General features: G+C 45.6%; 1 protein-coding gene across 1 annotated transcript in view; it reads left to right on the top strand.

The window, feature by feature from the left end:
- Positions 1-16,778, top strand: part of ALK (ALK receptor tyrosine kinase) — a 690,816-nt gene that overhangs the window by 349,016 nt on the left and 325,022 nt on the right. The window contains exon 4 of the mRNA XM_055327701.1: positions 8,933-9,134. Coding sequence (XP_055183676.1) covers positions 8,933-9,134 — 202 coding nt within the window. The remainder of the gene's footprint in view (positions 1-8,932; positions 9,135-16,778) is intronic.

Raw genomic sequence — 16,778 nt, 5'->3', positions numbered from 1 at the left:
CCTTCCTTCCCTTAATGAGAACACTTGATTTTTCTAATCATTTGATCTCAAAAAACTGATGCCATTTTTCTTCAGAGTGCTTCACAATGAAGGAGCAGTAAAAGCAATACATTTAAGTCCTGGTGGTGGGCCATCACAGCAGAAACGGTCAGAGTGCACAGGGCAAGGTCCTAGCATGGTCCAGCAGCCCTCTCTGGGGCCCAGCCATACCCCTGCACCCTACTGATGGAGTGTCCTCCCCTGTGAGGTGGAAGGTTGCACTAAATGACCCTCAAGAGCTCTAGGTCTCTGAAGTTCTGAATTCCTAAGTTAACCCATTACTAGGCCAAGCACCCCAGTGGGGATAATCCCACCTATTCCTTCCCCTAAATTTCAAAATTCTTCACTAAAACCTAAAACTGAGTTGAGGGTAGGATAGCTGAATTTGAATTTGAAAACTAAACAATAAGGGAACTCTTAATGTGGTACCAATTTGTTCTGGCCACTTTGTAAGATCACATGAACAGAGTAGACCGTCATATACTTCCCAGTGACTGGAGACCACCATAATCCCCCATGAGTGGTTTCCAAAGGACATCTCATCTATCTGTGTCCCACCAACCAGGACTTGGTCTGTGATCTCTGCGCATAGCCAGATGATGGGCTTGAGACCATTTGCTGGGCCTGGTCCTCAGAGTTGTCAGGGTACAGAGAAAGGGAATTAAGGCCTGGGGCAACAGGATGTCTCACTGAAAACATCATCAGAGGCTTCTATCATAGATAGGTGGAGACTGAAGTTCCAAATTCCAGACCCACCACTGATTTTCACTGTGACCTCGGGCAAGACCTTCATTTCTTGGCCTCCTGTTTTTCTCCCCAGTACAACAAGGGGTGAAGGTTTGTGACCACCATGTTTGTTTCTAACTCTGACATTCTGAAAGCCAGATGTATGTAGCACTTTTAAATCTCATCAGGTAGAGAGACCCAACTCTGTAACTTGGTGGAGCCTCTCCAGAAGCAGGACTCTGCCATGGGAGCTCAGTTCTTGAGGAGACAACAGTTTAAAGTCAGAAAAAAACAAAGAGAATTTATTTGAGATGCTAGAGATAGAGGTATATCATTCACCTTCTACACTACCTTCTTTTTTTTTTTTTTTTTCCATTGTTTTCCCTTTCTTCCTGCTGACAGTCTCTAGAGTAGAAATACATGACAGGCAGGTTTCCAAACACATTCCATGGTATATTATACACAACAGTGAAAGAGTTCTGCATCCAAAGGGATTTGGGTAGGGTTGATTGCATATTCTACTCTTAAAGAGTCATGACTCTTTGGCATATGTAGGTTCTAAGAAGCCCCGCAGTGAAAGAGCCTGTTGACTTTTGTTTGACGAGTACCCTTCCAACTTGCTTGATCCCAGAGCTTTCCCATGAGACCTGTCAGCCCCCTGTGGGGCAGGTATTCTGTGGAATGTACTCTAAGAGATAGCACAGCATTATCCCCTGACGCTGCATCTGGAAGCATGTATCCATATGATGCCTGCATGTGTCACATTTACTCTATCCATATTCCAGTCCATCAAATTTCTGCTGCTCCTTAGGTCCTGTCTAATATGAGTGGCATCATGATCAATCGAATGAGTAATAGCTTATAATAATGATTTAATAGTTTAATTGCAATGTGGACAATTAGCCAATGTTGGAAGAATCCTGTGTGATTTATTGAGATGGAAGTCTGTCCATCTGCACATCTGTTTGCCAATGTTCTCATTCAAAGAATATGATTAAGAGGCTTCTGGTTCAGGATGGTGGGTTGCGCCAACACTTGTCTCCTCTTCTGAAATACCACTCAAGTGATGATAAAGTCTTCAATGGAGGGATACATTCTGACTAGCAAACAGAACAGGAGGAAAACCATAAGTGATTTTAAGAGCACAAGACTGGTGATAGAGGAACTGAAGTGGTCGTAGCTAAAAAGAGGCAAAGAAGGTTTAGTGCAGAGGAGGGAGCCCATCTACTGGGAGACATCATGACCAAGTGCTGATAAGGGTCCTCCGGAGGGATGGAGCAGAGTGAAATTCCTCTGAAATATGGTTACCCCATATGTCTCCACAGCCATTCAACCCCAGTTTCCTAGACTAAAAAAGTAGCAGGATCCTTAACTGCAGGGTAAGGAAAAAGGGAGCTCATGTCTAAAGTTCAGGTGGACTGGAAGAGCTAAGCCTGCTATCAGCAGTGTTCATGCCCTGAGTGGTGTATCCAGCATCCAGCACTGGGGGGCAGGCACCAGTGAAGTGGTGGGGCCCTGACACCTGCCGTCAGGTCAGTTCTGACAGAGACAACAAGCACCATGTACTATGTGCACTGAAGCTCCTATCAGCATTCCTAGTCTCTCCTGTTTAAATAATCCAGGATCACCCAGCCTCTGAATTAGCCCAGCCGCACGAAAAACAAATATTGGGGCACCTGGGTGGCATAGTCAGTTAAGCCTCCAACTCTTGGTTTCAGCTCAGGTTGTGATCTCAGAGTCCTGGGATCAAGCCCCAAGTCCAGGCTCTGCACTCAACATGGAATCTGCTTGGGGTTCTCTCTCCCTCTGTCTCTGCCCCTCCCCCCATATACACATATGCATCTCTTTCTAAAATAAATCTTAAAAAAAAGAAAAAGAACTATCAACATAAAAAAATGATCCCATAGAAAACAAGGATACATTAGGTAACAGAGGTTAATTTGAAAGATAAAGCTCTTCAGAAAGATTTAAAACCGAGAAGAGGAGAGAATGAAGGCATCTGAGAAATAATAAAACAAATTTACTAGAGATGAAAGAGGCATATGTTCTCTGATTGAAAAACCCCACCGAATGCCAGGAGGAATTTTTATTAAGATCCATACCTAGATACATTGTATTGAAATTTTAGCAACTCAGTGTTGAAAAAAAGATCCTGAAGGGCACCTAGGTGGCTCAATGGGTTAAGCATCTGGCTCTTGATATCAGCTCATCTTCTCTATCTCATGGTGGTGAGTTCAAACCTCATGTGGGGCTCCGTACTGGACATGGAGACTACTTTAAAAAAAAATCCTGAAAACCTCCAAGAAAAGAAAAGACAGATTGACTACAAAAAAATCAACAATAAAACTAGTCTCATATTCCTCCTCAGTCACAAAGATACTAGACAACACTGAAGTGAGGGCTTTAAGTTCCTGAAGCAAAATTTCTAATCTAGAGACTAGAGCCAGAAAAGCTATAGACCAAGTGTGATGACAAATAAAAATATATTTCAGATATTCAAAGATTCATGATGAAGTTTCCCCCTAAGGAAGGTTCCTGAGGATGGTGGGACTAATAGAAGAATCCCAGTGAAAATAAATTCCAAAATGAAGGCTGTACAGGAAGCCCAGAAAGCAACTGGTATAAGTTAAAACAGGAAATCAATGTTTTGGGGAAGAAGGAAGAGATTTTTCAAGGACTATACAAAGGTGTTAGTGATATGGTATAAAAGGCAGATAGAAAATAAATAGAAAAAAAGAAAGATGGCAGATATAAAAGAGAAATGCAATTAGAAATTTCTGGAAAGGCAAACTGCACAAGAAAGTCTGAACCCAAATATAAGGCAAATTAAGACCGAGAAAGAGGGAATATTCACTTGATCCTGATGCTAGAAACATTCTTCATCAAGTACAATGTGCTGTTTGGACCTATGGAGGAGATCACAAATATAACCCTTCTTCACTGCACAGGAAAAATATAGTCATTGGTACAAAAGCTCTGCTTGCTGATCGTCAAGGTTTAGCATCAACCTATAAACAAAACACTTGACCTAATCACTCTTAGGCAATGTTGACAATGTGAAGGAAAAGCCCAGCTGACCTGGGAGGTGAATGTGGGTTAGGAAGGTGCAGAGAAAGACAGAAACTATCATCTAGTGAGGGGAGCCAGCGGATAGTGTCTAAAGCTAATGGAGCAAGTAATACATTTACCATGGAAAGTTAAAAAGGTAAGTAATAGAAAAGTAAAACAGGATTTAAACAATCAAGATTTAAAAGGGGAAGAGTACCATTTTTCTAATAATCCAATCGATGAAAGGAGCCTACAATTGTTGCATCAACAAGGAACAGGATGATCACCATATTTAGAATCTGGAAGGTGGCCACCAAAAGAAATGAGAAATCCTTAGACGTGTTTCTGGGGCTCAGAGAGAGGAGTAGGATTTGGGGATGGCTTTAAAAAATTATTATTATGACAGTGTTGAACTATTTGACTTCTGGCCATCTGCATATATTACTTTGATTCTTTAAAGTCACCAAATACCTGCCAGGTGGCAAGGGTTGTATTAAATACCAGATATTTAGAGGTGGTACTAGCCTTGAAGCAGAAGTGGCTACAGAAACAAACGATGCTGGTTTAGGAGCCCTTCCCAGGGATGTGTTTATGTCGATGGGAAGAGGGGAAGTAGGACAGGGGATCACAATTCACAGCGTGTTTGGCCAACCGATTCCAACAGTTGGTACAGAGCTGCCACAGAGGTGAATTAGGACAAGCCCTTAGGACTTGGGGGCTTGGAGACTTGACATTGTTCCTTTAGATTGATAATATTCTAGGCAGGCAGATAGAATTACTGACAGTTTGGAGCTGTAAGGGTCCGTAGAGAGATCTATCCAACGCTTTCATTTTACAAACAAAGGAGGCTTGGTCGTGGCAGAGCTAGCCTTACTGATTCAGTCCTCTGATTGCAAGTTTAGTAATAGCTAAAAAAGGAGCTCCACATTAAGACATCCTTCAAGCACAAAATCAACATCTATCACATACGCGCTAAGGCTAGGCACTGTAGTGGCCACTTCACGCACGTTATTTAACTTAATCTCTACAACAGCCATGTGAGATTAGGCTGTACACATATTACATTTGAGCAGACTAAAGTTGAGAGAGCTTAAATAATTTGTCAGGAGCTTAGAACTAGACAGACACAGAGCCTGGATATGAATGAGTCTGTCTGACTTCAGCGTTCATGCTCCATGGTTTCTGGCCTGTAATCTGCACCCCACTGACTGTGATGAGAGCTATACATCCCTATATCGGTGACCAGAGGTAAAAATAATGACCATTTCATATTTAGTCATTGAACATATAAGCATGAACATGAATAAGGGAAACACGCTCCTGGCACTGTCTAAGCAGGGCTCTTTGATCCACTTCTCCAATGCTCCATAGTCCACCCTGGGGTGGGGTCTGTGAGCTGCCAGGCCATCCTTCTTAATTAGAAGGGACCCCAGGAGCCTCTGAGCAGCCCCAAGCTATTCAGAGGAAAATAAACAGGAAACGGAAAAGAGGGAGGGGAGACAGAAATGCTCACTGACTTTAAAAGATTTATACTGACAATATCCCAAGGAGCTTATGAAATGTATTTTTTCCTTTTTGTTCCTTTTTTTTATTTTGAGAGAAAGAGAGGAAAGCTGCTGATGAAGAGATAGCTCTCAACTAGAGTTTCATTGACAGTGAAAATACTTTAAGCTCGGGCTCTTATTGATAGTCCGGTTGCACAAAATAAAATTCATATAAACATCACCTCACATATTAGAACTGGAAAAATAATCCATCTTCCAGTCAACTTTGAAAGAGTCCCGTTATTGAGCTACTGAATTACAAGGACAGAATGTACATGTGTTTCCACATCCAGGAGGGAGGAACAGTGGTGCAGAAGGAGCCCCAAGCACAGCACCTGATTCAGCTTGATTTTCTCCCGCTGGGAACTTGAGTCTCCCCACCCTTTGGGGGATGAATGTGCACCAGATAATCTTTCTGAGAAGAAGGAGAACATCTTTCTCTTGCCTATGTTCTTCCCCTCAGTAGCTCAAAAACCTGCTTTCAGTATGACTTTCCACCGATTCGAAAACATCAGAGTAGGGTCTCAGGCCTTATGACCGTTATGCAAGACAGGCTGGCTTCATCTTAACCCCAGACTATGCCCCAAAGTATCTGGAGCAAGACTCTGTCCCCAGAGATACTTCCAGAATTCTCACCTGATCTGGACAGATGCACACTAATCTAGGATTGGAAACCCCAGTCGATCAGAGTCTGTCTCCCATATGGCACTTTTGCTTACAACAGTGACAATCTAAACAACATCACATTTGCATTTAGTCACATTCTTTCTTAGTGTTACTGGTACTATAGGATGAGGTTGGGTCAGAATTGATCCCCACCTTTCCCCCAACATACCAGATTAATCTTCCCGAAGCACCACTCTGATGATGTCACTCTCCTCCTCAAAACACTTTTCCAAAAGTAAAGTTGAATACCTTCAGCCAGGAATTAAAAGTCCTGTATGGTCTGATCCCACCCCCACTGCCCTAGCTTTCCTGAGGCCCCAGCCTTGTCTTCGGGTGCCCCTCTGTGACCCAGTGCTTCTATGTACTTCCTACATTTAGCCTTTTTTCTTCTTCTCTCAACTCCCACATGGCTGGTTCTGCCAATATCTCTGTCTTTCTCTCCAAGATATTGCTCAAAGGTCATCTTCTTATGAATCTTCCCAACTGAGCTTGATGTCTCCTTCCCAGAGCCTCTGAAAGTGCTTCACCTGTATGTGTCTTATGACTTTATAACCTCTACTTTTGGTAGCAATTATTACAGTAATCTCATCACCCTTATGGACCTGGAGTTCCTTAAAAGCCAGAACTGTGTCTGGTTTATGTCTGTGTCCCTAGGGCTGAGCCAGTGCTTGGATGTTTGCTCAACGTTGGCATCCAGTAAATCAAATTTGAAGGCAAGAAAGGGTGAGCAAGGGAGCCAGTGAACAAATGGATTTGGTCCAGCACCCAAATGCCTGCCTTTCTCTCTTCTTCCTCCTCTGAGTGCCTGAGCTGCACAGCTTGGCCACAATGCACCCTGATCATATTTTAGGATAAGGGGTACAGTGGGGTAATGAGAAAGGTACAAAGGAAAGAGCCCTGGTTAGAAATCCAGACACCTGGAGTCTGGTCGGGAGTTTCAGATTAAGATGTTGGACAAGTCATTTCCACATTCTGACCTGAAATCTGCTTCTCTAGAAAAGTGATATGTTAGATGATCTTTAAGTCCTTTCTGAGTCTTTGATTCTAACCCCTTTCTTCTACCTCTGTGCCCATGACGAGAATATCTCCACCATTGTAAAACAGGGTCATAATACAGATTATTTACTGAGGGTTGTAGAGCTCTTTTCACCAGCCCATCTGCCATGCTATAACTTCCCAGCAATCATAGAGGGTTCAGTGTCCAGTGCTGACCCCAGGTCCCCAGTCTTGCTCAGAAAAAGTCTTATGCTGACCTCATCCTGATTTTAACTGGAAGTCACATTTCTCTACTTCCAGAATTTTGCAAATCTCCAATTCCTGACATAATGCCTTCTCCTTGAAGAATGCTTCTGGTAGGGATCCCTTCTTTTCATCTGCATCATTCTCTACCCCTGACTGCTAGTTCATTTACCTATGTGGTAAATTGGGGTGTCTGTAGAATGAGACCAGTTTGAAGCACTCAGGAGTGATTTAAAAGCAGAGCACTCATTCGCTGGTTCTCACTGGAGGAGTCAGAGATCTTGGAATAGACTTCCCCTGCAAAAGAAGCAGCATCAAATGGTCCGAAACTTCAAGGCAGAAGTATGGCAAGTAAAAATAATGCATCCGAAGGAATGCCTGGAACAATAAAATGGCGCTGTACTTTTATGCTGACAGTAATCCCCATGAATACAGGTTTCTTTAGATCACTTGGCCTATGCTACTGGAATTAGGGTTGGCTTGCCCCAGAGGGAAACTCTGCCATAGGCACGGCACCAGGGGGGATTTGTAAGGCTTTCTTTGTGGAGACCAGTTACAAATTCACATGACTCATAGACTCAAGAGCTGAAATGGATCTTAAGAGATCATTGAGTTCAGCCAACCCTTCTCACCCTGTTTTATAAACAAGGAAACTGAAACCCAAGAAAGTTATTGCTCTGCACAAGATCACTCAGCTAGTAACCAAAGAAGCAAGAGCCATGAACATGTGGGACAAATGCTGCCTCTCCAAGCCACCCACCTCTCAAGGGAAGCCTTGCACTGGTCAGAACTATTTGAGATTGTAGAGCCAACCCATACAGTCCTGAGAAACTCTGAATCAACCATAAATTGAGTGCCAAGTTGGCTTTATTGTGATATGGAGAACTCGGGTCAGCTTTTGTTTAAACTGTGACATGTAGGGTGATAGAGATGCCCCGGAGTGTGCCCTGGCTTGTGGGGTGTGGAAACACCTTACATGGATGTTGACAAGATGGCACTTATCTCCTTGCTTCATTCTTGGCACATTTACAGAGGCAGTGACTGTTTAGGCCATCCCTCTACCAGGTTATAAATCCATCAGAATGTCTTAGCTTCTAAATCGGGTTTCTGATGCTGGTTATTCTTTGGGGATTAGATAATACCCCCTATTTTTTTTTTTTTTTAGTTTCTTGTGAGATTTCGTTAGTTGTGCCTGTTGTCTGGAAAAGAGTATGTAGCTATCATCTCTAATGTAGAAGACAGTTCAAATCAAATAATTGATCATTTAGTGGGTCCTTCCTCTCTATACAAAACTGGGTAAAGTACTTCCATGTTTATCTCACGGAACCCTTACAACCACCCTTTGAAGTAGGTGTCTTCATTCCCATTTTACAGATGAAGAACCTGAGACTCAAGGATATAGAGCTAGTATGTAGGGGAGCTAAGGTGAGGGCCTTAGTCTGCCTGACTATAAAGCCCAAGTCCTGAATTACTATTCTCTTGCTTCACACTTCGCTTTTCACAGAGATAATCTAAGAAAGGGGGAAGAAGGCTGGGTGTATATGAAGAAGGTGAGATAGGCCTCTAGCAGTGCTGACTAGGATGTCATTGGTCTCTATATCCTGCCACAGAGATGCCTGGCCCTCCTATCTGGACACACCTGCAGAGTCACCTTATCTGTCTCTTGCCAGGCTCCTTCCTCCTCCTCAATACCTCAGCAAACTCCAAGCACACCATCCTGAGCCCATGGATGAGGAGCAGCAGTGAGCACTGCAAGCTGGCTGTCTCCGTGCACAGGCATCTGCAACCTTCTGGGAGGTATGTCGCCCAGCTGCTGCCCCACAACGAGCCTGGAAGAGAGATCCTCCTGGTACCCACTCCAGGAAAGCATGGGTAAGTCCTTCCCCAAGTCCAAAATTGATTATATAAAAGGCCACTTGGCTTTGGGCTGCAAATTTCCAGAGTCTGTGACATCTACTTAAAACTCACAATTGTCCCTTAATAGGTAGGGTCCAGATTGAGCCATTACTGCTAATATTCCCCAGGTAGTGTCTCGGGCACTGATCTGTGGGGTCCTCTGGCCGCTCAGGCTGGTGGTCCTTCCAGAGGCCAGAAGACCAGCTGGCAGAGTGGGCATTTAATGAGTGGGTGTTAAAGATATTTATTTCCCAAAGTACAGATGGATCCAAGAAGAAAACAGCCAAAGGGAGTGTTAAAAGGCCAAAATGAAAGTAATTTAATATGCTGGAAGCTGGGTTGTACCAGCAGAACTTTGGCAGTAAGGGAAAGAGCAAACTATTGTAGCCACCCAAGCAGGTCCTGCAGGAGTGCAGGACCTTAGAACAGAACTTGTCAGGCACACCACAGTGGTATCAGTTCAGTGGTGATTGGAACAAGCTTTGTTCCAGAACCTCTAAGGCTGACACAATCTTGAAGTCACACGGGATGCCCATGTCAGTGAACTTAAGCTTCCAGGAGATACTCACTTGTTTACTCAGCAATCCACTGAGCCTCCAGAGGTCGTGGCATTGGAAAGCAAACTTGAACCAGCCTATTTCTATGCATACATTTTCCCTTATTCCATAGGAATAAATACCATCATAAGACCCCAGTTTTGAGAAGCCCCACATCTAAATACTTATTATGTAATAAATGAGGATGAGAGAGCTTTCAAATTTCTATCGAGCTTAGACTTAGCTTCCCTCTAAGAAGGTACCTTTCAGGAGAGTCCCATCTGGACAATGATGTTACCTGTCCTTCACCTTCATGGTGTGCTGGGTTAGGAAGGGAGAGCCTGTCTACTGCTTTTCCAATAAAGCTCTATGGCCTTCTTATTAAGTTCTGGAAAGCCTCTACCCTACTCTCCTACTACTGACCCACCTATATTTAGTTGTGCTGCAAAGAACTACATACCTGGAGCAGGAATGAAGCCTTGACTTCAAGAAGGATGCTGTCCCCATACTTAAACTCATACCCATCTTCTGGCCTCTGCAATGTCTCATTGGGCTATATGGCAGGGTCCCAGCACCAAGTGACTCTTACTCTGTCCACCAGAAGTTTGGAATGTTGGATGTGTTGCCTGCCCACCATTTGGATGAGCTGTCCTCTGACAGACTTCCCTCCAGCATGGCCCACCTTTCGTCTGAGAAGCCCAGATGGTAAGGCCTCCCATCCATGGGCAGGGCAGGTCTTGGCCTCGGCTGCAGGGCCATCCTGCAGGTGTCTACCCAGCCTCATGAGCTGTTTATTCTGACTTTATTCAGTACTCTTGCCCCCACCAAGCCTGGCAGAGAACAACCGGTGCTGCTCGGGGCTGCTAAGACTTCAGGCCATCAGTTTGTTAAAGTGTGGTGGTTGGGGGCTGGGACTCATTGATGTTACATGGAGAATTGAGAGTCTCCCTGAATGTGCATGCATGTGAATGAAGGGTGCCAGAGGGATTTCAGCACTTCCTGGGTAGCAGGGCCTGGTTCCCTGGATAGCATGGGCAGAAGACCATAGCTCCTCCATACGACTAGCCCTGGGGGCTTGCAAATATGTTTCCCCTCTTTGTCTTCCTATCCTTGCAACTACCCTGTAATTTCCCATTGAACAGATGAGAAAACTGAGGCAGAGAGTGGAAATAGGAAGTGATATTGTCCAAAGTGGATTCCAGGTCTCCCCTTTCTTCATTCTTGCGCTTTCCAAAAAACACATAGTCTCTCAGCAGAAACTCAGGGCAAAAGGGTAGGATCAGGAAAGAGGAAATGGAAAGTGAAGGAATCTTACAAAAAGAGATGATCCAGATTCTTTGGTGCCTTGAGACAGATGAACACCTGGCAACCTGCCCTTCACAGACAGTGAGAATAAGGAAAGGAAGACAGCACAGTGTAGACAGGCTGTGATCCTCCCCTGAGGCTGCCATTGCCATTAGTCTCAAGGTCCCTCTCCTGGCCATTGCACTGCATTCCCAAGGTGACTCTCCCATTGCCAGAGTTGGCCTGCCCCCTCAAGAGTGAGAGTTGAGGCAGGAGAAGGGAAGCAGGTGTACTGGGGCAAGCCTGAAGACTGGGTGGTTTTGCCTGGGACGGCCCTACTTCTACAAGGGCTTTTCCTTAGGCTGGGCTCCATGCACCTCTGTGCAGACACATTCTCCCCTAGCCCTGGAAGAGCCATCTTAGGAGTTTGAGGATGAGCAGGAGTGATTCCAAACTGAAAGTAAAAATTCCTGAGCCAACCTCTCCACCTGTAACAAAATCAACGTAGTGAGGGTAGGAGGTGGCAGCTGAAGGTGAAGCAGCCATAGACTGCTCTCTGCCTGGAGAAGCTCTGCCGCCACAGGCATCTTGGCAAGCTGCAGGGCACGGGCACTTGTCCAATACTTCACAGAGCTCTAAGTATCTGTGTCGAGTTGTATCTGGGTTGCTCAGCCTCAGCACTGTTGACATCTGGGACCAGATTATTCTTTTTGTGGGCACCGTCCTGTGCATGGTTCCCCAGCTTCCCAGGTGTCTACCCACTAGATGCTAATAGCACCTTCCCTGGTTATAGCAACAAAAATGCCTCCAGACATTGACAAATGTCCCCTGGGAGGAAAAACTGAGAACTACTGAAATAGCTAGCATTTCGAAGCTGGGAGGAACCCTGAGATTTACCTGGTTCAAATTTATCAATTCACAGGGATGGGAAATGAAGCCCAGGATGGGGAAGTGATGTGCTCCATGTCACATGATGAATGTCAGTGTTGGTAGACAAGTGTCTTGAGCCCTATACTCATGTTTATGTGCCAACCACTGTACTAGGTCCTGGGTTACCAAGATATATAAGGCCTAGTCTCTATGCCTGAGTAATACTAATTACTACTAACACTTATTAACACCTCCTAGATGTGCTAACCAGTCAACACTTATATTCATTTTCTTATTTAATACTCAACAACGTGGTAGAATATTCATTTTCTTATTTAATACTCAACTATGTGGTGGAATGGGTACTGTTACTGTTTTCAATTTCATAGATGAGGAAATTCAATGAGGTCAAATAAACTTCCCAAGGCCACCAGCTAGACAGGGTGCAGGGGATCTGAACTCAACCAGCCTGACTTCAGACTATTTATGCCCATTGTTAGAAGAGCTCAATCAGGCTGAGGTGGTGCAACAGAAAAACTAGTATACTGTGAATCAAAGCCCTGAATTTAGGTCCCAGTGTACCATCCAGTAGTCAGTTCAGAGACCCAAGATTCATTGGATACTTTCTATTTGTTAGGACTATACAGGGGCATGACATTCAAAAGGCCAGCCTTTGATGGTCAATTGAAGGATGTTCCGTGAATGAGCTCTATGGCTTCAGGTGAATCCCACCCCCAACCACACCTCAGTTTGCCCATCTGTGAAGCAGGGATAAGGATGCTAGCCCTGCCTATATGGTGCTGTGCATCAAGGTAATAGAAGACATAAAGAGTTTTGCTCACTAAGCAGGATACAAATGTGAAAGGCCATGATTTAATACCCTAGTCTGCTCTATTCTGCTCAGAATTGGGGATCAGAAAGGACTGAGAGTTATCTGCTCTCTGATTATGGAGTCAGTGCCAGTCTCAAGAACCCTTTGGTTTCGAGATCTTGGGCATTTTGCCTCACTGAAGCTCATTCCCTTGAATGTTGGAGATGCCCCCACAACATAGTGCTCCGAGTGGTAAGAGGGACACAGTTAAATCCTAGTGGTGATAAAAACAGAACATGATGGTTTGGGGACTGCCATTTGCAAAACAACATTCAGCGTTTGTAGTAACACGGGAGGAGGTTGTCATGACAGTGGTGGGTAGAGCTCGACTCATAGGAGTGGGCTGAGGAAGGACAAGCCTGAGGCCACTGAGTTCTCTGGAAACCGAGTCGTGTGCACAAGGTGCAACACTGGGGGAGCAGCAGCCTGCCTGGAAATGCTGGAGACAGGGAAGGCAGTCAGGGAGCCCCAGCAGCTGCTCCCTTCCTTGTCACCTGGAAAGCAGCCACGTACATGAGGTCTAGTGAATCATAGGCCATGAGCGCCCGCCCCTCGCCAAGACAGCCTGGCTTTGGCCGGGATCTCCCAGGAGACACACATGATGAGTGCCCGGTCTATTCATCTGCTCCTCTGCCCTGCCAGAATGGCCACAGGAGTGAGGAAGCAGAGAAATGCTCTGTCAAACAGCCCAGCCCTGCTGGCCACAGAATCCAGCAGGCATAGGACATCTTAACTAGAAGTCAGAGGTTACAAAGTCCCCATGCATTGAATGAATATGATAATCCCTGTTTAAAGTGGTGAGCTGTGAAATGGCATGAGGAAAATGGTCTGCACTGTGCCAGCTCTAGTAGTAGGTACTTAACACATGCTAGGTGCTTCGCTAGATGCTTTCTAGTGCATCCAATCCATGGATCGAGTGCCTCCCATGTGATAGGTGTTGGGAATGCACAGTTGAAGATGACAGGGGCATGGATTTCAAGGAGAATACGAGCCAGTGAGGAAGACCCAGCACGTGCTTGTGCAGATGGCTTTAAATGGGGGCCCAGAAAGATTCAGAAGCTGAGCTGAGCCCCTGCTTCTGCCTCCTGTGCTTCCCTGCCTTTCTGCTGAGAGCTGTTTTCAAAGAGGAAAGCAGCAGCAGTTGGTGGTGTGAGATCGACGTCCTCCTGGACTCGGGGGGCTGGGGGCTGTTTGGGGCTATGGGAGTACCTCCACACCTCCTTCTGGGACACCCACAAGTCTTCCTTCCTCTCCAAGCACCCAGGTTTCTCCAGCAGTCTCCAGTATCTAGGGACTTGATTATGTGTGACCAGAACTACACAGTGTGTGGAGAGAAGAATTGGCCCCTGAGGGGATAGAAGTTGCCAATTATTTGAATTACTAATACTTGAAAAGATTTTTTAAACCTAAAGGATTTGGTGATACTTGGGCTTGAGCCAAGGTAAGCTGTCAGAGCCATTTCACAGCACAACCAAGGTTCATTCCAGAAGGTGGCAGAGAAATAAGGCTCCCCTCAGCACAAAGCTTCACCTTTCTGCAGGATCTTAACTCCAACCTTCAGAGGAGGCATGAGTTCCCTCTCCTCTGTCAATTTCCTGTTGGGGGGAACCCAGGCCCAGAGGCATGACGTCATATGATGAGGGAGCAAGTACACGCTGCTGGCAAAGCCAGGACCCATGCCCAAGTTAGCCCTCCAAAGCCCGTCCTTCTGTACTCCCGTCTGTCTATCTGGCTGAACAGCTGCATCAAGAAATCCTCAAACTCACTGCTCTTGGCTTAGAGTCTGCAGCCACCCTCCTCTGGCGAAGAAAAACCCATGTCTGTGCTGGGTACCCACACAGCTACCACATTTATTTAAACCAATCAGTTCTGACCAAAGATCCCAGCTTTTAAAGCCAGCACCATCCTCATGGGAGGACCTGCCAAAGTCATCTAACCCAAAGGGGTACTGACTTGTGGACTTGGAGGTACCAGTCAGTTCCGGCTCCCCTGCGTATTTGCAGCTCCTCACCCTCCAAAGTGGGAACTCCAGCTGTAGCCCGTACCCTTCCCAATCCTGCAATGACAGCCACCTCCTGTCAGGGGATTACTCAGGACTGGGGGGCAGGAAATGATGTTCTGCACCCCAGAGTCCTGCTCTTGGCCTCACCTTCCCAGTCTGGCTCATGGGACTGTACCCCTCTCCCGACATAGACTGCTTCTGTTGCCAGCATATACAACCCTGACTTGTCCTGTAAACAGACCGGCTGGTCTCAGCAGGCTGAGCAAGGTTGAAGCTCCAGGCAGGGCCACATGGAAAGAGGCCACGAGGCATTTGGTCGGGCAAAGATGCCCAACTGCCAAGCTGTGCTGGGTTTCACTTCAGTCGGCCCAGGGGCAGTGTGGCAGGTCTGACCAGCACTGGGCAAGTGGGGGCCTGTGGCATTCAGCGTGCTCCGGCCAAAGTTCTCCTTGCATCCTCCCTGAGTGATAAAGGGGATCAGGAATAAAAAAAGGTGATCATTTATTGAAATTGATGCCCTCGAGTGGCAGTGCCACAATGATTTAATTTCAGGCCCAGCATTTTCTCACTTTCAAAGTCATTCAGAGTGTCGGCTTTTCTCTTTTTCCTCTTGGTCTGAATAACACACTAATAAATATACAATAAGGGCTTTAATGTCTGGGTGATTTACACTAAAAAGAGAGAGCCATTCAGAAGCTTTAAAGATAATTTTTTAAAGCCTTAAAACTCACACCCAGGCTTGTCAGGGGCATATTTCCAGGTAACCTGGTCCTAGGAACAGTCATGCAGTTTGGAGTTCTCTGAGCACAGCATGATCAAGAGACTTGGGTGTTAAGTGTGCTTGGAGGTAGCTCCCACCCAGTGTGAGTTTAGGCAAGTCTCTGAATCTCTATGAACCTCAGCTTTCCCATCTGTAAAATGGTCATAATTGGCACACCTCATGAGGTTGTCACGAGGATGAAATTAGATGATATGCAGAGCAGGTGCTAATTAATGGTGCTTTGTCCCCACTCCTGGCTGCCCCTCAAAGGGGCCTAGGGCCGGCCTTCCCCCAGGCTGCTCTGGGCTATGTGAGGGTGGGCACAAGGACAGCCAAGGTTAGCTATTTCATACCCCGTGTTCTCAGAGTGACTGCTGTGTTCCCTAAGGTGGGTCCCAAATTATTAGTCCCACTGGCTGTGCCTGGATTCACCATATTTCTCATCCCTGTGAGTAGTATTACTGAAGCAACTACTAAAATGCTAGTCCTCTCCAGAACACCTGGACTTAAAGCCATTAATATGATAGGTCTCAAGTTTTGGGGGTATAAATCAGAACCACACCTACAAAATCTGTATGGCTTAGTCCCATGCAGAGTGATTCTGAGCATCAGTATTTTTAGAATGGAGCATAAGGATTATTATGGCATACCTCAAAAATCAAGAATCATGGCTAACACTTCAGCTTGAATTTGTTGATCACCTATGCTGGTAACTTTTAAACACTAAAGACAGAAGTTAAAAAGAAAGCTTGGAGAAGTGAGATACACTTGTGTGCAGGGTGGAAAGCCCTATTGCCCTTTCATAAGTGGACATGCTAGTAACAAGGTTGACCACCCCTGACCTGATCCTGCCTGCGTGGCCCCATAGGGAGCAATGGGGTGAATCCAAGGCCATGTATGGGACTGGTCTTCACCAGTGGGTCTACTCAAGAAAGATCTGTTATTTTCTCTCTAGAATTAATATGGCTTTCAAGGGCACAGGGGACTGAGAAGATTACAGATTGGACTAGAGAGAGCTGGATTTTCCAGAGTCAGAGAGAGTCTCCATCCACTCATCCATCCATCCATCCATCCATCCATCCATCCATCCATCTACCTCACCATCCACACCATCCATCCATCCATCCATCCATCCATCCATCCATCTAACCATCATCCTTTTCTGTTCTTCAGAATATGATGTATTGACTCTCATCTAGGTCCCAGGTTCACAGCAGAGCTGAGGCACTCCTATTTGTTCTCAGGAGGTAGATACTATGCTGTTAATAATCATAGCAAATCTCTGTACAGTGCTTGT

This window comes from Nyctereutes procyonoides, unplaced genomic scaffold, assembly GCF_905146905.1.
Source record: "Nyctereutes procyonoides isolate TBG_1078 unplaced genomic scaffold, NYPRO_anot_genome, whole genome shotgun sequence".
Taxonomy (NCBI): Eukaryota; Metazoa; Chordata; class Mammalia; order Carnivora; family Canidae; genus Nyctereutes; species Nyctereutes procyonoides.
This window is presented reverse-complemented; position numbering and strand designations above follow the sequence as displayed.